This window comes from Metopolophium dirhodum, chromosome 9 (genome assembly GCF_019925205.1).
Source record: "Metopolophium dirhodum isolate CAU chromosome 9, ASM1992520v1, whole genome shotgun sequence".
Classification (NCBI taxonomy): domain Eukaryota; kingdom Metazoa; phylum Arthropoda; class Insecta; order Hemiptera; family Aphididae; genus Metopolophium; species Metopolophium dirhodum.
In genome coordinates, this window is record NC_083568.1 from 9,737,622 (window position 1) to 9,761,777 (window position 24,156).

General features: G+C 29.1%; 1 protein-coding gene across 1 annotated transcript; it reads left to right on the forward strand.

Moving 5' to 3' along the window:
- Positions 1-1,290: 1,290 nt before the first annotated feature.
- LOC132952431 (uncharacterized) lies at positions 1,291-22,309 on the forward strand. The gene is made up of 22 exons (XM_061024729.1): positions 1,291-1,948; positions 3,772-3,878; positions 5,102-5,192; positions 5,285-5,476; positions 6,081-6,150; positions 6,344-6,470; positions 7,599-7,668; positions 7,833-8,014; positions 8,068-8,236; positions 8,646-8,825; positions 8,902-9,056; positions 12,420-12,672; positions 13,384-13,490; positions 16,034-16,124; positions 16,225-16,416; positions 18,453-18,522; positions 18,769-18,895; positions 19,131-19,200; positions 19,365-19,546; positions 19,600-19,768; positions 20,631-20,810; positions 21,465-22,309. Exons 1-22 carry the CDS (start codon positions 1,762-1,764, stop codon positions 21,620-21,622), a joined length of 3,129 nt encoding a protein of 1,042 aa, XP_060880712.1. The 5' UTR covers positions 1,291-1,761; the 3' UTR covers positions 21,623-22,309.
- The last annotated feature ends 1,847 nt before the right edge of the window (positions 22,310-24,156 follow it).

The following is a 24,156-nucleotide window of genomic DNA, read 5'->3' on the forward strand; positions in this document are numbered from 1 at the left end:
TGAAAATGAAAATGATTTTTTGTGGGGCTGTTGACACCAAAATTTTTCTGGATTCAAACTTTTATACCTCTTAGGTGTGATATCAGTTAATATATTTCTAAAAATTAAAAATCAAGAAAGTTTACATGCAAATCCCTGACTTGACAAGCGTTTTATTTAGTTTTTTTAGATCTAGAATACTTATCACCTGATACATTAGACACCATTATTGTTTATAAAAAAAATCGAGGGGGGCACTTTCACCCGGTGCTCCCTTGCTACTGCGCTGTTCTGACCTATCAAACACAATACATACGTGCAATCACTAAATTTTCAATCTTGCATCCGAGGACATACATGTGTTAACAAACATTTATAATGTAATTTATTCATAAATGTATAAATTATTGATTCGTCGCTGTAACTGTATACCAATCTTAAAAATGTAAGACATGTGCCAAAAACACAAATTATTTAAAGTCACAAAATGGGTAGTATAATGTTAACAGTAAAACTGATAACAAACGATATAAGATTATGATAATATCATTTTGAAGGTTCGAAATGGAAAACAGTCGGAAGTTCAGTCTCTGGTCAGCACTAGACAATATAAATATATAATATTGATATTATAATTTTGAACTCGTCGAGGTGACGTTTAATTATTCGCATAACTCAATAATAGGTAGGGCGAAATATAAAAGTTATCTATATACAATTTTGGGCGAAAGAACAATATGAATAACCGATCATTACAATGTAATAAGGATAGGATATTTTATAGTTAAAAATCTTCATATTGCATTAAATATATCACATTCGTTAAATTTCAACCTAACCCTAAAATACATACCACCTATGTGGTTCAGCATATTATAATATAATAATAATTAAAACTTAAAAAATATCTTATCACTAATGGAAATAAAACTCAACAAATTAATAAGTAATAGATAACCACCGACTATGATCAATTTCACAAACTAGTTTTTTCATTGTCAGATTGCATATTTTAATCCAACATAAATATTCCATCATTTAGTATGTTGACATAAATCTAATGAATATTTGTTTATTGAATAATAAAATACTGAATACTTGAATAAAATACAACAAAACTAATAGAATGTATATATATTTGTATGTTGATTATTTTAATGTTTAAAGAATATAATTATTTAGTCACTTAAATTTAAATTTATTTTAATTGTTAAATCCACCATAAATCATATAAACGGAAAAATAGTGATAATTTTTGTTTCAGTTATAATGTAAATGGTAAATAAGAACCAAAAAAAATACCGAAGAATTTAAAATAAAAATTAGTTATTTAGATTCGTGTTCATTGAAACATCTATATTTTTAGTTGGAAATCCCTCTATTGTCTAGAACGCAAAAAATCATAAATACCTATCGTTACCGTTCCATTATTATTTATTAATTATTAAAACGAGAATTATTATGCGCTATTAACGGCTGTGACCTCGGGGAAAATGTAAATCAGTAGTCGCTTTTCGGGCGACGTCGTAGGCGCCTAACTGCTCCAGATCGGTGTCGATCGCCGTAAAAAATTGTAAACACTTTACCGGACACGTCGCCTGCGCAGCTTTACACGTTAAGCTTGTGTGTGACGTAATATTATTATTTATAATGTACAATACATTTTTTATTTAAGATTTATATATATTATTATATGATATCGTTCGTTATAATAATTTATAATAGTGTCCTCTACGCCGAAACAACGACACAATCGGTTGATTTGAACGGACTTCCGCTGAAATGATCGAAGTGAACTTTTACAGTGTGGTGTTGGTGCCGTTGGCGGGTTTCATATCGTACGCGATATGGTCGCGACTACGTATGCCGGTGGAATACCGACAGATCTCGTCCCACGTGCCGTCCGTGACGAAAACCTTTTGGAGCGAAATGGTACTTTCGTGGAAACTTGCGATGCTACAGCCCAAAGGTATACGCGTCACTCGTTTCAACCGTTAATAATTGATTTCAATTGATTTTTTATCCAATAATTCGACGACGGTGTTATAATGTGTAGCATGACGTAGGTACCTACATATTATTATGAAGACGTAGGTATACCAACATTATCCGTTATTTCGTCAGTTCGTCTTTATAATATTATGTCGAAACAGTATAGGACGTACCTTTAGCCAGATCTGTATTATGTACAAGGTGATTCTTGTATACAATTAAGCACAATTTTTATTGAAAAGTATTTATATTTTTTAAAATTTTTTTATGAGGATATCATTTTATCAAAATAAAATTTCAAACGATTGCATTAAGGCATAACTTATAAGCAAATACTGAAATACCTATAAAGTTTAAATTAATGTAATAGACGATCAATATTTTTCGGGTACCCCTGTGAGGCCCCATATTATAAGAAATTAACACATTGTTTGAAATACAATTTGTATACTATATATTTTATTGACACTCGAAGAAATTAACATTCTCCTTCTGAATATGAATTTGAGTAAAAACTTAACAATTATGTATGACGACTGTCGATTTAAAGAATTGTAGAATTTGAAGAAAACTTCAAAATACAACTCATGTTAAAGATATAAAGAATTACTATTCACGTAACTAATTAAATATATTTAAATAAAAAAGTTTGAAACATTTACGTATTTTTCAAGTTTGCTAGAAATAAAAATGTAAATTATGATTTCATTATAAAGCGATTATGAACACAATCCATAGAATATTAAAATTTAAAAACAAAATCGGGCATGTACCAGTTGCCCTTAAAATTACATTTTTTTATTCCATTTGTCCCCCCCCCCCACGTCCTAGAACAAAATACCCCAGTGTCTATTGACACATTACATGCATTATACATTTATACAAGATTACAATATATACATGGCAAACAGTGGCGTATACATAACTTTTGTATGGGGGGGGATCAGTTGCAAACAAATTATTATGGAACAAAAATACCTAAACCTAGGTATGTGCACATTTAAATACCTAATAAATGATAAAACATATATATATTCAATACATTTTATTTTAAATTCTACAAGTAGTTATATGTAGTTATGACTTGTTCGTACAACTGACATAATATTTGTGGTTGATTTTTGTTTTTAGATAATAATAATATTTATTATTTAAGCTATTTTTAGCTATTTTTATATTTCTTTTTCTAATGTGTAGGAAAATGTATTATTATACGCACGGACATGCGGGCGTCGTCTCCGCCGCGTTGATATCAGTGACGGTGGCGACTGGCGACGGCCCGTGGCTGGTCTGCCACATATTATTATCTTATAATAATTTATTATACTTGTATATATAATATACATATTATCAAATATCACATAATACGATTATATGAATATGAAATAAATATAATAATTATGATTACTGATTAATATTAAGTAAATTAATTTTAATTAATTGTTGAATGTGTTAAAATAAAAATTTACAAAAAATCCTTGCCATTTTTTTTCCTTGTAATTTCCTTACATTAAGTCATTAAGAACACTATTTTATAAAATTTAAAAAAAGGCCTATTGGGGGGGGATCTGACCCCCACATCCCCCCCTTGTATACGCCCCTGATGGCAAACAACGTAATAACGTAAAACATGGCAGGTAAAATATACGGAAATAATTGGAAATAATAATAATGTATATTATATAATCAAAGAATAAATATAATACCTAATTATAATAATAAGCGGGGTACAATGTATTTTGTCAAAAAACAAAATTAGATTAGATTGATAACATTATATTTTTCTTACCAATTATTTAGATATATTGCCATTTGTAACGGAGTTATTTAGAGAGAATGGTCCAGTAGTTCATTTTAACCTATCAGGCAGATCTTACGTTTTGCTAAACGATCCTGATGATTTAAAAGTAAGTACATTTTTGATAGATTTATACATAATACATATTTTAATACTTTATATTATTTCGGAAATACTAGTTTATTAATAACTAAACTCCGAATAACATACTATTTTTGTGAATTTATCAACCACTTATCATTTCAACAGTTACCTATCAACTGATTACTAATCGAAATACTTTTACAATAACTTATATTTATAAGAGTGCTGCAATGCATTGATGACATTTATAATATTACATATGTATTGGAATTTGGATAAGTTTCTTAAAATTCAGTTAACCACATAATAAGCCCAAAGATAAACCGATTTTTTATAAAATTATAACAAATAACTAAAAATGTTTTAACTGTTAGATAGTTAAGTATAAGTTAAATTACCCTTATAATCATCACAATAGATGTTTGTGTTAAAAAACAAATGTAGATAATATTTGTGTAAATCAAAATACTAATTTCAAGGTTAGATTAACCACTGTGTTAATAATAATTATTAGTTAAATATTTATAAGATTTTGTATTTTGTATAATGATTAATATATAAACTACTTATACATTTTAATTATTGTTTACCAAAAAGGTGTACCGGCTTATGTGTTTTACTATATTAATAATAATAAAAATAATTAAAACTACTAGTGAGTTTCTTGAACAATAGTCGGATATGACAAATGTAAATAAAAAAAAATTTAATACAAAACTGAAATCAAATTTGAATTTTGTACGTTACAACCACCGCTGCCATACTCGTCACCTCAACTAAGCCCGTAGAACGATAGCACAATTCTGACAAACCTGCAGACTTAACCATATGATAAATTTACATAAAAACAAATAAATAATATTAGTATAATATGTATTAGAAACGAACTGCAGTCTACTAGTCCCCACGTCATAATATTATTCCAACCATACCCTTTCTTCCATAGGCGTCACTTGGTAGACAATCGAGTGATGAGTACTTAAGTATTGTACTGATGATGTATCGTTGAAATCCTAACCTAACCAGTGAAGATAATGGTTACTGGTTACGGTAGATCGTAGCAATGTATTTTGATTAGAATTTATTGATTTTTTTTTCCACACACATGTTTTGGTTTCTGTCCTGCAGAACTCGACAGAACATTCTAATAAATGGTACATCAGCTATTACAAAAGCTTTAAAGATTTATTGTCATCAGGTACTATAGATAATCGTATACTATAATTAATAATTATGCGTTTAATATAGGTTCTACTGTCCAATACACAATATATCAAAAAAGGTCCAGAGTATGAAATGTTGAAACCGTGGCTGAACGAAGGCCTTTTATTGAGCTCAGGTATTTTCGTCACAGTTAAATGAAACGATTACGCGTACACGATATTCTGGAAGACGATAACAGACATTACCTATTTATAATATTATATACAGGTCAGAAATGGCATAACCGACGGAAGCTCCTCACCAACACGTTTCACTTTAAGACATTAGACATGTACAATCCATCCATTAACAAACACTCGCGTATATTGGTGGATAAACTATTTGATGCGTCTGCGAACGACGATAAAGAAATCTCTATCGCTGAATACGTGACTTTGTGTTCTTTGGACATTATTTGTGGTAACTTTTATTACGTAGCATTTAATTTTCGGTCATTATTGGAGCCAAGTGTGCATAACTGAACTGTAAATATGGACCGAAAAACTTGTGCCATTATCGGACATATTGATTCCGTTTTTAATACCTTCATTATTTTTTCATCACGATTGAAGACAAACTATATTTCTATCTATTAATAAAAAAACACGATTAAAGATTTATACATATAATGGATGTTTATTTATTAATAGATAGAAATATAGAATATAGATCATTATAACTAACAGTTTTATTTTTGCTAATAAGATTCTAATGGAAATATATATTCTTATGGTATTATTTATCTATTCTGTAGTATTATAATGTCAGACTTTTATATAAGAGGATAATTTTCAGTGCATGAATTATAATAAATTATATAAATTATATAATATGGGCGTTCCATGTTTTCAGTTCAGTGATTGTGACATGACCGAAATGTGTTGGATGTCGTGTCTGACTTTTCCTATAAATACGGTATATATTCTGCGTTACATAATATAAATAAAATAAACCAATCAACCGTTTGGACCACTATTGTCAAAATTCGTGTCCATTTACTCCTTAAGTATATTGTTTGTTTTAGAAACGATTATGGGCACTGAGATGAATGCTCAAAAAGGTAAATCAGCTGAATATGTTCATTCGATTAAGAGGTAAACCTACATTTTAAAATATGTACTAGTTAAGTACCAACGAAACTCAATAAAGAATAATTTAGTATGATTACAATTAAAAATCGTTCTAATTTCAAACAAAAAATGGTTTTAACTAATATATTATATTATATTTAGCTACTTGAATATAATAAATTTAGTTATAATCATTTATATATTTATTTGTTTGCAGTGCTTGCAAATCGGTGATTGAACGTATTTTCAAATTTTGGCTGTGGAATGATCTGGTTTTTAGAATGAGTGGAAGTGGTCAAAGTTTTTTTAAATCAATCAAAATCCTACACGAGTATACTGATAACGTTTGTACATCCAAATGCTAAAATAATACATTTTAATCATATACCTCAACCATTTAGTGTTTATTGTGATAACCATATTAGTAACACCAACACCACTAACGAGCTGCTTAATAAAATAGCTGGCATAATTACTTTCCACGTTTTAGATTTATATGTGATTTGATTTTTATTGTGATTTTTCGATGGTTATTCTGTATCGATAACGTATATTAACCTAACATAACCTTATAAGAGTGCATAGATAGATCGCCTCTACGTGGTGCACCCTGCGCGATATTTAACGGCTAAAGATCTATAAACTTGGCGGCCAAACTATCTTATATAACGATCTTCTGATCTGGTTATATGAAATCCAACCAAACACAACATTATCGGAAGATTCGAACCAAAAACGGCTGTTTTAAGTGCCAATGGACAAGAAAGTCCTAACTTATGCACCTGGCAAATCAATATTAGAGGTATTAGTATGTAAAAAAACGATTACATCTCTCGCATTCTTAATGATCAAGACATCGATAATGACTATTCAACCACCGAACTGAATAACGCCCATTTAGTATTCGATCCTAAATAGAAACGTACATTGTTAGGTAGATGGGATAAACAGTAAAACCCCTAACTTTTGCAAAGCTGCATGGGAAGACTATGCAAACGATATCTATAACTGCATCCAATTCATCCCACTTAAATTCTCAAGCTACAAAATGTTGGCGGGACTCGTCATTAGGATTTCTTAAAACAGATGCCAAGAGGCCATAGGAAAAAATACATCCCTGGATGGAATGAAATCCGTGAAAATCTTTACCAAGAATTTATCGACGGAAACGTTGAGGTAGCAGATGACCTTTTGATTAGGATTGATGAGTCTAGAAAGGAAAATAGAATAAAAAATTTTGACTTAAGGCATTCTAGTAAGGAATCCTGAAGCCTCCTCGAGAAACTGGGACAGTAATATCATTCACTAATATCCATGTTACTATAAATTGTAATATTGTATTCTATTTTAATTTAATTTATATTATATTTTCATGTAACCTTTTTATCATTTCCTAATCTATTGCATATAATCATCAAACACACACTAAATAAATAACGTATATTATAGCGTATATTGTATTTTTACTGTAGGTAATTAAAAGTAAACGAGCATCGTTGAATAACTCTGGAATTGAAAAAATTAGGTCAGACAGTAAATTTGGTACGTACAAAGAAAGATGATAGTTATTTTTTCTGCCCATCATGAATTTCAATATTTTTAAAATAAATGAATACCAATAGTCTACCTATAAGTTTTAAGCAGTTTTTAATACCTATACCTTATGAAAATACCACTTACACATATTTTTACTACTGATCGATTAGAAAAAACGAAAAAGAAATCGTTCTTAGACTTACTCCTTAACGTCTTAAACGACACGCCGGATCAGATGAGCGACAGAGACATTCGTGAGGAAGTAGATACGTTTCTTTTCGAAGGCCACGACACGTCTTCCATTGCAATGACGATGATTTTGGTTTTACTGGGGATGCATCCGGAAATACAAGTAAGACATTTTTTGTTTCATATTGCATTTTAATAATAATTGTAATTTAACAGGATCGAGCCAGAGACGAGCTACATAGTATTTTTGGAGACTCTGATAGAGATGCTACAATGGAAGACTTGAATGCTATGAAATATTTGGAAGCCGTCATCAAAGAATCGCTTAGAATGTACCCAAGTGTGCCGGCCTTTACGAGGGAACTAGATAAACCATTGCAGCTCAGTCAGTACTTAAAATCGTCATAATATTTTTTTAACAATTATCAAAAATTTAGTTATTCTTGTGTTTTAATTTGTTCAGATTTTTACAAATAGTTTAAATTTCAATATAAATCACGTGAGTTTATAATTTATTTTTTACAAAATAAAAAAATGACGTGTATTTATGGTATTATTATGCTATGACGATTTTTAGTCAAATTATAATTATTTAATAAATAAAACAAAACAGTATACATGAAATGCTAAATTTTTAACTTCAATCAAGTCAACAATTTTAATCATTCGTATTAAGAATACAATTTGTAATAAGTATTAATACTAATTGTATTTTAATATAAAAATCGAAAGTGAATAGATTTATTTTAAATTACATCAAAAACATTTTGTATAATATTGTTTTGTTATTCCAGATAAATATATTATTCCTCCAATGACTACAATAACAGTATATCCCTTTATTCTACACCGTAATGAAGACATATATCCGAATGCTGAAGAATTTATCCCTGAGAGGTTTTTGGATGAAGAAAATAAGGCGAAATTTATATTTGGATATTTACCGTTTAGCGCTGGCGCCAGAAACTGCATTGGTATAATTATTGCTTTTGTTTTTAAAATATTTTGAAAATTTACTTTTGGTTAATTAACGTTTGAATAATGTTTCAGGACAAAAGTATGCAATGAATCAAATGAAAATAGTTGTATCAACCATTTTACGGAATGCTAAGTTTGAATCCTTAGGACGCAAAGAAGATATTCGAATTAGTACACAATTAATCATAAGAATAGAGTCACTTCCAAAAATGAAATTTTATAAGCTTTAATAATACTATACATAGCGTAGGTAGTGAATTGATATAACTATAATATTATTATAGTAATTTAACTGTAATATTTTATTTTATTTAAGTACATAGATTGTAATTAATTACCTATTACCTAATTACTTATATTATTAAGTTATTAAACTATAGATAGGTAATACATTTTTTATAAAATAAATTGAATTTTTAACCAAAAGGTAAAAAGTATTTTTACAGCAGTACGACACGGTGGTGTTATTTCATATTTTGAGCCTAGGTGTGAAATTTACATCAGTTTCCATTCTATGTAGAAATGAATTGATATTGAGACTTCAAATAGAAGTATTGTACCTAAAATAATCTTACGTTTTTCAAACAACAAATCATCGATATTTATTTTAATATACATATACAATCTGTAAAATTTTATTTAATATAAGAATATGTGCTAAGATAAACATGACATGAGTTACATGAAAAAAGAATTAACCGAGCGCATAGGCGCAAATAGGATGGGGCTTGGGGGGCTAAGCCCTCCCTAATGTGAATTCATCCCCCCGGATTTATTATCGTATTAATGTAATTTTTATAAAGAAACAAATTAAAATATGACCTACGTCGTTATAGGTGCACAATACAATATAAAATATAAAATACAGATTTTACAAATTTAATATTTCCTATAGGTACATTCTACATACACTCGAGAACTATTTAATAATTATTGATTCACAATAATTGTCCTTTCCGGGACCTTACAGGTTAGGTTAGGTTACCTTACAGGCTTAGGACTGACATAAAATATGACCAGTGCTTAAAAATCGTTAACATTTTTTTTTAATGTTAAACATAAACAATAACATTGTTTTTTATAATAAGTCGTGGTGGACTTTATATCTTTAATCATTATTCTATTTATTTTACGTAAAATTAAAAATTATTATTTTAATACGTCAACCGGTGGACGCGTTCAAAAATAGTAGGTATTATCGTTTTTATTGTACACTTATAAATTTTTTTTTATTATTATTATTAGGTTTAAGGCTTTGATGACTGAGATCATTAGCCTGTACGTTTGGTACGGTCGGTTAGGAACATGTTTATGTGTGGCAAGTTTTTTCTGCACTACGAACCCGAGTGGTCAGTGGTCACCCATCCAGGAACTAGTCGCAGCGGCCGTTGCTTACTGTCAATAACGTCGCGTGATTTATTTCAGCCAGTGCGCCGCGCCGAGCCACTTATTATTAATTATTATTCATTACTATTATACGATATTTATAGAAACATTGTTTTGATGTACAGTCCTTCGACAGAGGTTACTTATTAGCTGAACATTTCTTACAACACAAAAAATTATGTAGTTAAAATAATATACCATGTGTATTTTATTAATTATATCATGTTGTATATGAAATATAAATTATGTACCTATAATATAATATCAATTGGTGCACAGTTGTATTGTAATTAGTCTAATTAAAAAATGAATCGTCCTGTACCGGATGGAATGTGATTAATTTCAGTAATTTCACTAGGTATCTAGTTTTTTTCTTAATTAAATGTTATTTGAAATAAATAAGATGATAGTTTATTGTTGATGCAGTTAATAGCTATCGTTTCTGCACTTGAATAAAGCCTATACAATACGTACGATAGTATTTGTATATTATACATTGAATATACTACACGAAAGAGTAGGTATCCATAGAAAAAAAAATAGGGAAAGTAAGTAACCGCTCTACTGTACAGTTTGTAGGTATCGAGTGGACCTCGTCGATGACAAGTAATTCACTGTATTGTGTGTGTTAAAACCTAAATTTGAATTCAATGATAAATCATTGCATATTATAAAAAACAATTCTCAGCGAAGACGATCAGCCTATGAGGTACCTATGAGGTAACCAACGTCCTCACCTAACTTTGTATTAAACTTTTTGATCGAGTAAACATTTTTTTATTGACATTATTATAAAAAAAAAATCAAACATTTTTATGTCTATAAATAGCTGAATAAATTAATCAAAATATTTTAAAAATTGAATGTACCTATAGAAAATGCTAATATAAACGTTTAAAAAAAATTAAAGTGTCTACGGTTATTCATTTTTGAATCACAACAAAATAGGAATATTGATTTTGTTAAAAACCAGTATTGCGTAAAAATGTTTTTGTAATTTCCCGATTACCTAATTCCCTGGGAATTTTCAATTTTGACTTCCCAAAGGTACCGACTGGCATAAAATTTTATGTAAAAAACAACTTGGTCGAATCATTTTTATAAATGTGAATTCGTGTAAGCATCCACAAAAAACTAATCGCATATCATTGTGAAATCATTAATCAATAAATTTATCGCTCCAGTTAGAATTTGAAGGATTGGTAAAAAATGGATTTGGTAGATAGTTTTCTTCCTGCAGTAGAACACTGGCCCGTGTGTACCAGCCGTCTGCCAACACAGTCCGTCACTGTAAAATGTCTACACCGCCACACTGGCGATATTATAAACATGCGATTTCGTTTGGTCGTATATTATATTATTATTATAATGTTGGATCATGTGCCTAACGATACCGTTGTACTATTATTACTGATTACGTATGGTATTATGCAATGCAGCTGTGACCTCGGAGATATTACAGACCAGTTACTTACGTGATTATTTCGGACTCCGTCGTACACCAAACCGCATCGTCTATCACAGAACAAAACTGCAATACAATATTTGTTTACAATATTGTATTAAGTATTAAGTGGACGTGAGTTTATTTTATTGTATATTTGTTGTCTCCGGCTTACAAACGTACAATAATATGGCCAATTTTACGTTTTACTCTGTTATTCTGTGAAGTTAGAGTTCAATGACTTATTATAAGATTTAAAGGAGTGAATATTTTCTAGTGCGTCTCCCAAGCTTTTATTGATATTTTAACTACGAAGAAAATGATGAGCGTTATAAAACAACATTTCTATTATAAATGTTCAGTTGTCTACAAACTTACTTCGTATAATTAAAATATCAATAAACGCCTCAGAGATGCCTCTACAGATAATTATTATTTTATGCAAATTCGCTCTGGATTTAAAAACAACAGAGTAAATGGATATCGTGAACGTACCATTTTGCCATGCTGTACGTTTGTAAAACGGAGACAACACATGTGGCCATGTGGGTGTGGCGTCCACGACCCACAGACACACAGAGGTAGTCTTACGCGTAATTCGTAACCGGCACATCGCATTGCGCAGCTAACAGGTGCACTCGCGTGGCTGTGGTGTGACAAGTTATTATTATTGAAACAACAACGCCAATAAAATATCATTGCTTAAAATTTAAATCAGCCGACCGCGTCGCGTCGTCGCGTTATTTTGACTCGGATGTAGAGGACAATAATATTAAATTATTATTTATTAAAATTAGACGTACCTACTACAGAGACCGTGACGGAAATGATCGAAGTGAACTTTTACAGTGTGGTGTTGGTGCCGTTGGCGGGTTTGATATCGTACGCGATATGGTCGCGACTACGTATGCCGGTGGAATACCGACAGATCTCGTCCCACGTGCCGTCTGCAACGAAAAGCTTTTGGAGTGAGATGGTGCTTTCGTGGAAACTTGCGATGATGCAACCCAAAGGTAGGTAACCGCGACGTGGGTGACGCTGTATTAATTTCAATTGATTTTCGATCGATTCACCAACCTCTATTCAAAATTAGCAATTATTCAAAATCTGATTTTTTGAATTTTTAAATATATTATGCTTAAAATTTTTTTAAAGAGAACTTTGAACCTGTTTTATTGTTGGTATGTGTCCAAAAATGTTGTGACTGAACACAAAACTTGGAAAAAATAAACGTGAATTTTTAATAAAAAAATAAATCTATAGTGTTGCGATATATTATAATATTACATTATTCTATACATTTATAAATATTATAATTAGTTTAAAATTAATAAAACTAAATTCAACTTAATTTATTAGTCGAAAACGCACTTACCTCAATCGTGCACTTCCATAGTATTTTTAGAAAATTAGAATTTTGAAGAAATCATTTTAAAATAAAAATTAAACACAAGCACCCAATCCACACGTAATTCAATATAATATAAATTGTATAAATGTATCTAAAACATATACGATATAAGTATTATTCAAATTACATATAAATTAGAATGAACAAATTATTTTAATAGGAAACCGTTCGATTATACTTAAAAGATCAAAATAAGAATTTGAAAACTATATCTTAAACTAAAAAAAAAATATTAAATATTATACAATTATTACAGGTATCATATTATAATTTTTGAATTGATTACTTTTTATTTTTCTTAAAAATTATTTAGATATATTACCATTTCTCACGGAGTTGATAAGAAATAACGGTCCAGTAGTTCATTTTAACCTTTCAGGCCGATCATACGTTTTACTAAACGATCCAGATGATTTAAAAGTAAGTGATTGATTTATATATTACTATAGGTACATTTGAGTTTTAAATTTTAATTACCTACCTGAAAATATTTTCAAAGGTAAACTGATTATTTATAAGTTTATAACAAATTACTTGATATTATAGCATTCAATTTTTCTAACAAAAACATATCGTAAAAATAAAATAAAATGTATGACATTTTATAAAATTTAGGATATTATTTAAATTTCTTTTTCCGTATGCTAAAAAAAATCGTGTGTGAGCTACCCTTTACCTATCTACAGCTTATATAAGTTTAAAAATCAAGCTGTATACACCCTCCAATTTTTAATCTATTGAAATAACTTTTTTTAAAAACGGTCCAGTCATTTTTAGAGGCTATTAACTTCGGATAAACCAACATCCAATTTTAGTTGTACCTATAACCCGCCTAACCCATAAGTGTATATAACCTTGGTTTTGGTGTACCTACCTAGGTACTGAGGTGCCACAGATAAATTTGGGTAGCTTTGCGAACTAAATCGACCAAGGTGAATAATTTATTTGTGGTAGATTGGGTATAGGTTGGTATACATTTTTTATGTAAAGTATAACTTGGTATAAATCGAACGTGGTTCAAACTACTCTTTAAACATTCCTATATCTCCAAGAACAATTCGAAATTTTCACAAAATCGGTCAAGTAGTTTTTGAGAACCTATATAATAGCTTAATTATACATTCAACTCTCACATTTGTTTTAAGATATAATTTCTTTATTCGAAACCATAAGCGTGCGACGATGTGTGGATGCTTTGACCTCATCTGCCAGAGTAACTAATGGGAAACATTTAAATTTTAAAATACTAATTTTTACTAATTATTTCTCCTATAACCAATAGCAACCATTTATAAACAAAAATTTCTATCGTAAATCTCAAAATACCTGTTTGAGCACCTCTCCAGGTGAAATCAGCTGGGTCTAATTGTGAATCTAAACCATTCAGGGACTCACTCAAAATCACACAAAATATGTCCAGTGGTTTAGGAGGAGTACAAACATTTATAGACGTTCAAAGTCAAAAATTTATATATAATATATATATATATAGACATAAATTGTTATTATTTTCGGCCACCCAATTAATTTCACCAAGAAAAATTATTATACAATAAAAAACTTCCGCGTGACTCGACCGATTTATTAGTAAAAACCGTATTAAAATAAGTAGAGTTATTTTCATGATCGTACATACAAAAAAGGGGCAGTATTCCTCTTCTATATTATGCATGTTATATACATATAAACCTTGCTCTTGAATTACTCTATCAATTAAAAAACTGCATCAAAATCCGTTGCGTAGTTTTAAATATTCAAACATACTATCTGAGACAAAAAGGGACTTTGTTTTATAATACATTAATACCTACGTTAAGATTATAAAATATTAGTTATTAACTACAGGCGATAACAAACAAGTAGGTACCATTAAGCTTAATATTATATCAAAAATGCGTTTTTAAATATTTAATACAATATCTTCCTCATCATCATCACATAATATTTTTGTTTTGAAATAAATGGTTTTGATTAAATCAAAGTAAAATTAGTAATATTGTTATTTGATTCGATTTGATCGATCACTGTGTATATTCTTTATTATTATTTTTGTTCTTATCACAATAAATATGTATACATTTTTATAATTTTTAAAATAAATCATTATAAAGCAAAAATTCCATTATTACATTTTAAATACTCTACCAATAAAGCGTAGGTATTCAGTACTTGACCCACACGTACCCTTATAAGTTATAACTAAAAATAAAAACAAGTAAAAAGATAAACGATTTGACGCTTACACATTAATACACGGAGCAAGTAAAAACGCTTTGTTGAATAATGAAGGTACTTTATTATTGGTTATTTCTAAGAGAACACAGCTTGTTATTTTTATAGGTATCTACATTAAAAAATAATATTATATGTAACAGTTTTAAAATTTAAAAGGTTTAAAGGAAAAGCGTTTTTAAAAGAAATTCCGCAACATACGAAAATTAGACGCCGTGCGCCGATCAGTCGACGACAAGAGACACAACCCTCACTCCCACCACTGACCATGACAGACTAGGTCAACGTGTCGCGTCATATGTCGAGTTTTGGAAACGTTCAGTGCCTATTACGTGGGTGACAAGAAAAGACTCGGCAAAAAACACCGTGTCGTAATTTCATAAACAAAAGCTGGAACTTAAAAATGTCTTTAACCGTTTATCTAGAACCCCCTCAACCCCAATTAGAATTCCATTAAATGATAATACATCAGGATATCAGCTATTACTAACAATTGTTTACAAAGTTTTTTTTTTAATTTCTTATATTGGTCATCTGTTACATGAATGCACAATATTAAGCTACCTAATTAGACGGTAGTATAAAAATAAAATATGACATCAAATAGCTGAGGAACAGGGCTACCTAATACTTCATCATATTACAAAGTTTTAAAGAATTTTTTGTCATCTGCAGCTATTACAATTTACAACAAAATAATAATTTTACACTAAACTTTGTATTTTATTTAGATTCTACTGTCCAATACCCAAAATATCAAGAAAGGTCCAGAATATGAAATGTTGAAACCATGGCTGAACGAAGGTCTTTTGTTGAGCTCAGGTATGTTTGTCAGATATTATATGAAATGAAGCTATAATGAGTACACAATTTCGGAAGTCGATAACAGACATTACCTATGTATAATATTATATACCCACAGGTCAGAAATGGCATAACCGACGGAAACTCCTCACCAACACGTTTCACTTCAAGACATTAGATATGTACAATCATTCCATAAACAAACACTCGCGCATATTGGTAGATAAGCTGTTGGACGCTTCTGCAAACAGCGATAAAGAAATCTCCATCGCTGATTATATGACTTTGTGTTCTCTGGATATTATTTGTGGTGATTAATTACATAACATTTAATTTTCAGTTGTTAGTGAAATGTTTATGTGTCTATACTATATACATTTTCAAAATAACTCTGTTATTAGTTATGACTTGCCCCAGTATAATAATAATGGTAGGTGGAAAAAAAGCCCATGTAAATAAAAGTATGAACAATCATAATATTCATAAAAAATAATAATAATAATTGAGTCACTCGTCAGTCAATTTTCAACTGTAAAATAATAATAATAACTCGAAAAACCTTTGTGACATAACCTTTATTCGATTTTATAATCTCCATAAAAAAACAAAAAATTAAAAAAAAAAAGCAGACAAGTGGATGTCGCTCTGATGTACAGTAGGTTGCAAGTGGGTCAATGTATAATTAATTGTATTAAACTTGAATTCAATGATATAATATCATTGTATAGGAAAAACGATTCTTAGCGGAGACGGTTTGTCAGTCTGGATATTTTATATTGTTATTATTTATTATAGCCTGTAAATTGAATGAATATTATAATAATATTATTAGATTCTGAGCGGAATGAGGGATCTAGTGGTTTTACAATGGTGATTTTTTTTTATCCGGCATACAAAATTTTTACCAGAAGGAGTGTTTCGATTTCAACATATAAGTACCTTATCTTTTAGCAAATTGGATTAAAATGGTACTTTAGAGAGGTAATTTTTCGATTTTCTCAATATTTATTTAATTCTACAGGAAAAATTACAAAAAACCACTAAAAGTTGGATTTTAATTTCTTACGCTTTGTTTATCACCATAGAAACGAATAAAAATAAAAATAAACACTTTAGTTATTTTGTTATAATTTATAATATTAATTAAACTTACAGGCTATAATAGAATATAATAGCAAAATATCCAGACTGACAATTCGTCTCAGCTCAGAATCGTTTTTCGTATACAATGCTATCAGTAAATTCAAATTTGATACAATCCAATATACAGTTACCCACTTGTAACCTACAGTACAGCAGAGCGATATCTTCGTACTCACTTTTTTTATTCGGTTTTATGTTGATAAACAAAGCATTAAAAATTAAAATCCATTTTTAGCGGTTTTTCGTAATTTTTTGGTAGTTTTTCCCGTGGCATTAAATAACTACTGAGAAATTACCTCTTCAAAGTACCATATTGATCTAACTTGCTAAAATATAAGGCACTACCTATATGATAAAATCGAAACACTCCTTCTGGTAGAAATTTTGTATACAGGATAAAAAAAAATAAAACAAAATAAACACCATTGTAAAACCACTAGCTTCCTCGCTCCGCTCAGATATTAGATTTAATATAAAACAAATTTATAACTTTGAAATTTGAATAAAACTACACTGTACTTTACTGTCCTAGAGTTTAAAAAATATTGGTCAGTCAGTAACACCCACTTTCCCACCTTTTTAAGTACTGAAAATATACCCATTTGTCAATATAACAACAGCTATTGATAAATGTTTTAACATTTTGACTGTTTAATTATATATTATATAAATTATATTGGTAAGCACCGAACAATATAAATTAAATTAAATGTCAAAATGCTTATCAATAATAATCGGGTAATAAAAATATAATTTATTGACAGGTGGTCCATTGGTGTGCATCCATAATCTATTTCCCTTGTATATAAACCATTTCATAAGATATTAAACTTAAGCAACAAAAAATAAAAAAATAAAATGTAAAGCTCATATAATTTCAATTTTAAAGTCAATCAAACGGATAATTATAATTATAATATTATACTTGATTTCATTAGAAAGATGAACAGTTTAGTTATCATAATAGGTACATTTTTTACCTGTGATTATATTTTTCAAATTATATCTTATGCCAAAAAAAAATACTTATATTCATATTTTTTTCTGGGCTTTTTTTCCACGATTCAATTATAATATGATATAGTGATATACTTATTCGGTTGAATATATAAATTAATGAATATGAAAATATAAATTAATTGTTTGGAAAATAGTAAATTGTCATAACTCGTGTACATATTCAATGTATATTGTCTGTTATAGAAACAATAATGGGTACTGAGATGAATGCTCAAGAAGGTAAATCAGTCCAATATGTCTATTCAATTAAATGGTAAACCCACATTTTATACTATTTTGATTTTAATTTAAATATCAAAACTATTATTGGTTTTCCAATGAAACCAAATACAGAATATAAGTGTTATTTAAGTAGTTGCTGTTAAGTGTTGTTTAATAAGTGTGATTTTCCAGTAAAAATTGATCTAATCTCTGAATAAAAAAAAAATTAAACTGATAGCTGCTTACTTATATTAAATTATAATTATTTATTCGTAATTTTTTTTTTTTTGTTTTTAAGTGCTTGCAAATCGGTGATTGAACGTATTTTCAAATTCTGGCTGTGGAATGATCTGGTTTATAAAATGAGCGGAAGTGGTCAAAGTTTTTTTAAATCAATCAAAGTGCTACACGAATTTACTGATAACGTTTGTATACAAAAAGGCTAAATAATACATTTTATTCAATATAACTTATAAATTATAATCGTTGTATTAACACCACCAACAAATAACATCAATGGTAAAAGCTGCAGGGACAGCATAATTATATTCCTCGTTTTAGACCTAGATATGACATGACATAGAATATTGTTTTTTATAGTTATTCTGTCAATCATCAATAACATAATATATTATAGCGCATATTGTATTTTTACTGTAGGTAATTAAAAGTAAACGAGCATCGTTGAATAACTCAGGAATTGAAAAAAATAGGTCAGACAGTAAATTTGGTACGTACAAAGAAAGATTATAGTTATTTTTCCTGCCCATCATGAATTTCAATATTTTTAAAATAAATGAATAGCAATAGTCTACCTATAAGTTTTAAGCAGTTTTTAATACCTATACCTTATGAAAATACCACTTACACATATTTTTATTACTGATCGATTAGAAAAAACGAAAAAGAAATCGTTCTTAGACTTACTTCTTAACGTCTTAAACGACACGCCGGATCAGATGAGCGACAGAGACATTCGTGAGGAAGTAGATACGTTTCTTTTTGAAGGCCACGACACGTCTTCCATTTCGATGACAATGACTTTGGTTTTACTAGGGATGAACCCGGACATACAAGTAAGAAATTTTTTGTTCCATGTTACATTTTAATAATAAATGTTATTTAACAGGATCGAGCTAGGGACGAGCTACATAGTATTTTTGGAGACTCTGATAGAGATGCTACAATGGAAGACTTGAATGCCATGAAATATGTAGAAGCCGTTATTAAAGAATCTCTTCGACTTTATCCAAGCGTGCCAGGCATTACGAGAGAACTACAAACGCCATTACAGCTTAGTAAGTACTTCAAATCGTCATGATATTTTTTTAATACTTATCAGAGGATTAATAATTCAATATAAAATTAATAAATTAATGTTCAAAAATATGCAGGTATTTGAATGGGTTTACTTCAATATAAATAACATCAGTACATTATTTGTTTTTTTTTTTTCAAAATAAAAAAAATTGTTTAGTATAAAATTATGTGTATTTATCCCATCATATACTTTAAATGTTGTTAATTAGTATAGTTAAATTATAATTCAGAAGAGAAAAAATTCTAATCAATCGTCTCCGAATAGGCCACACAAGGCTGACTCACAAGTTCCTTATGGCCAAAGAGGAGCCCACTCAATGCACAGTCTTAAACATATAATAACAGAGTGCTATCAATATACCGACCAACTCAGAAAATTCAATATTCCACCCAATATGAACGAAGCAATAGGACCAGGCATCGAAAACATATCAAATATATTAGCTTTCCTAAGGAAGATCGACCTATATAATAAAATTTAAACCTTTTGTTAATGATAATTATAATATTAATGTTAGAAGAAATTACATATAATCAACAACATATTATTAACTGTACAATTTTAGAACCAAAAATCACTTATTATGTATTTAACACAAAAATTAATAACCTTTGCTGTCGAAATTATTTTAAGTTCAATAAAAAAAAAAATTATAATTTTTTTCATTAAAACAAATCTGATTATAAAATGCCTAATTTTTTTTATCTAAAATCAATCAGTTAGTTAGTCAGATTTTTAATTTATATTTACTTAAAAATACAAATTTTATTTTATTTTGAAGATCAAAATTGTGGATAGGGTAAAAAATACTTTTTATAATATTATTTTATTTTTTACAGAGAATTACATTATTCCTCCGATGACTACAATTGGAGTATATCCTTTTATTCTACACCGCAGTGAAGACATTTATCCAAATGCTGAAGAATTTATCCCTGAAAGATTTTTGGACGAGGAAAATAAGGCGAAATTTCAATTTGGATACTTACCGTTCAGCGCTGGTGCCAGAAATTGTATTGGTATGATTGGTTTTATTTTACTTCTCAATTGTATTTATAACCTATGTCATTATATCAAATAATGAATAATCAAGATATGGGAGAAGAGTATAATTTGTGCAATGTATTAAATTTTGATTGAAATAATGTTGCTAATATAATAAGCGTTATAATAATTACCAAATGGTCCGTGGAAAATTGATGATTTTTGAATAAGTAGTAGGACAATTAAGACAATTTTATTTGCATATTTTTCTAGCCAATTACATATCATTTAATTTCGAAATATAACATCATCCATACCTATGACAACCCTGATAATCACTCTATGAACTTTCGGGGGTCCATGCTATATTATGTATAAGGGGGGCTAGATGGTGTCTTCAAATGTCCTAATAATTGTTATATATTAGAAATTAGAACGATAACGCTTCATGTGAATGGGTTACTGTGAATTCTTATTTTTATATTATTTATTAGAAAGTTATTATGTTAATAATAAAATATGCAAATAAAATAGTTTTAAAAAAAAATCACCGGGCACTGATTTTCCAAACATAATCCATTTTCCGTCGAGCTCCTCTATATACATGTGTAAAAAAGTCTTCAGTTTTATAATTTAGAAACATTTTGAAATTTAACTTTACATTATTCCACTTTTGAATAATGTTCTAGGACAAAAGTATGCAATGAATCAAATGAAAATAGTTGTATCAACCATTTTACGGAATGCGAAGTTTGAATCCTTAGGACGCAAAGAAGACATTCAAATTAGTACTCAATTAGTCTTGAGAATAGAATCACTTCCGAAAATGAAATTTTTTAACCTTTAACTATAGAACTGTGAATAGATAACCTAACCTAATATGTGTATTTAACTTTTTTTTTATGTGTGTTTATAACGGCATTGTAGAGGGGCACATCATCCCTATTATTATTAATTTAATTAATTAATATTATTATACTAATCATAAATTAATTGTTTTAAGACATAATGTGAAAATTGTATTTCTATTCAGTTAATTTGGTAATAAAAGACAACAATAATGGTCCTATTTTTTTTTTCTGACATTTATGGTATTTAGGTTTATATAATAAAACTAATAATACATTATTATTTGTAAAAAGTTATACGTTTTTAATGTTTCTATCAAATTACCAACTTGGCTTCAGGAAAATCAGAGGATCAAGTGAAGGAATAGTCAATAGGTACTTGCTCTAAGGATAATAGTACGAACGAGAATATTAGAAAAATATAAACAAATATAGTTACATCACGATTGTTGATATCCATTTTCCTCGTTACCGGATCAGTGTGTCAAGTCGATTATCTACATTATGTACTTAGTACCTACATATATGTCTTATTAGTGTATTGAATATTCATTTATATATATTTTTTTTTTTACTGATATTTTATTTAACTGATTTTGACATTGTTAAATGCAATTCTGTATTATTTTATATTTGTATTACTAATTAATTAATAATAATAAAATAACATAATTTTATGATTTTTACTTTGACTAAAAATACTAAACGAATAACAAATGTCTTTTAATACTTAATACCCACCTATACCTAATTGATTTAATGTTAAAAAATTACCCCTTTTCTATAAGAGAAAAAAATTAAAATAAGTCACTTGATTACCTGGGCGATTAAAATTCATGAAGTAACAATAAGGAATAAAGTAGCCTTATCAATTTTACTTGGAATAGTGTAGGTGTTTCAAGTAAGTAGTTTAAAACTTTAATCCGTTTTGAAATTGTACGATTAGCGGAACTTGCAAAATAGGTATGTAGTAAATATGATAACTTCCCGAGAAAAAATACAAAAACCGTTATCTCATCGATCGTTTTTAAATTGACATAGGTATTGATAATATTATGTATTAAATATTTTGTTTTATTGTTTTAAGTTTATTATTTAAAACAGACAATTGGGTAATAGGTAGGTATCCAAAATTTTGAAAAACTTATTTACAAATAATGTGGGTACATGTTGTACTTACCTACTTTATACTTATTATTATATTGATTTTAATATTTAGATTTTTGGTAAGTTCCTACCTAGCTCATTTATTAATAAATAAACACAATTGTAAAACCACCAGCTTTAAAAAACTGCATTTCCTTTGTAATTGGGTTTCTTTGGTTTCCGAAGAATAAAATATTAATATAGGTACAAATTAATTTAATAACATGATATATTAATATGACTTCTGTACTACCAATTACTAAAAAAAACCAAATCAGGCAAGTATTACTTTTTCGGCCAATTCTCGTCACATTGCACATTTGAATAGTAAAAAAAAAAACAGCGTACAAGTTTTCAACGATTTTTCCATGGCCCCGAATCCGAAACGCCGATTCGTTTTTTTCCCTCTCAAAACTATTATAATATTATACCTAGGGTACCTACTTAGCTCTCGACCGCCGATGCGTCTCCATTATCGCGATGATTTCAGGCGGCATTGAAATGGAATTACCTTTAATTTGTCAACGACCACCGTATACTTTTCGCCACAGTTCGTTCGCGTTCCGCGTCGGACGTAAACAGATTTGTTATAATATTATTAGACGACGCCAATGACAATAATAATAATAATAAGCGACCGCAGGTGCGACCAGCCGCCGTAATGTCGTCAATAGCCGATCAATCTTTACCCGCAAATTCTCTACGCGTTTATATTGCGTTATAAGTTTAACCGAAAACCAAAAAAAAAAATAAAAATAAAAAAATAGAACAACGGAAAAAGTCTAAAAGGTGCAATATATATTATATTATGTACAATACATTATAAATATTATTACATTATACGTACGTGAGATGCTGTGTGAACACGAAAACGCCTTTTCAATCACAATTTATTTCCGTTTGGAAATATTTAGGGACGTCGTTGATTTATTTTCGGTTTTCACATGGATGCGGTTTTTGTATTTTGTACTAGCTGATCCCGAGCACTTTGTTGCCCGTAAAAAATTACAAATCTTAAAAATGATGGTTGTTTAACTCCTTTTGGGCGTAACTCGATGCAGCCTGCAGTAAGTGCAACTCAGCCACCTTGGTAAGCAATGTGCGAAAATTCGATTTGATGCAAGCTTGATAAACTGTGGATTTACGATCAACCTTTTTTAATTTCCACAAACAACTTATGAAGACCGTTGTATCACATTTTCAAGTTTTTTGATTGAGCAAACATTTTTTTATCGACAATAATTAATAAAATACCTAATAAAACTCGAAATTTTCTGAAACTTATAAATAGCTCAAAACAGTCACAAAATTTCGAACATTTAATGGTGTTATAAATTGCTAATATAAACATTCAACATTCAACAATGAAAATTGCATGTATCTACGG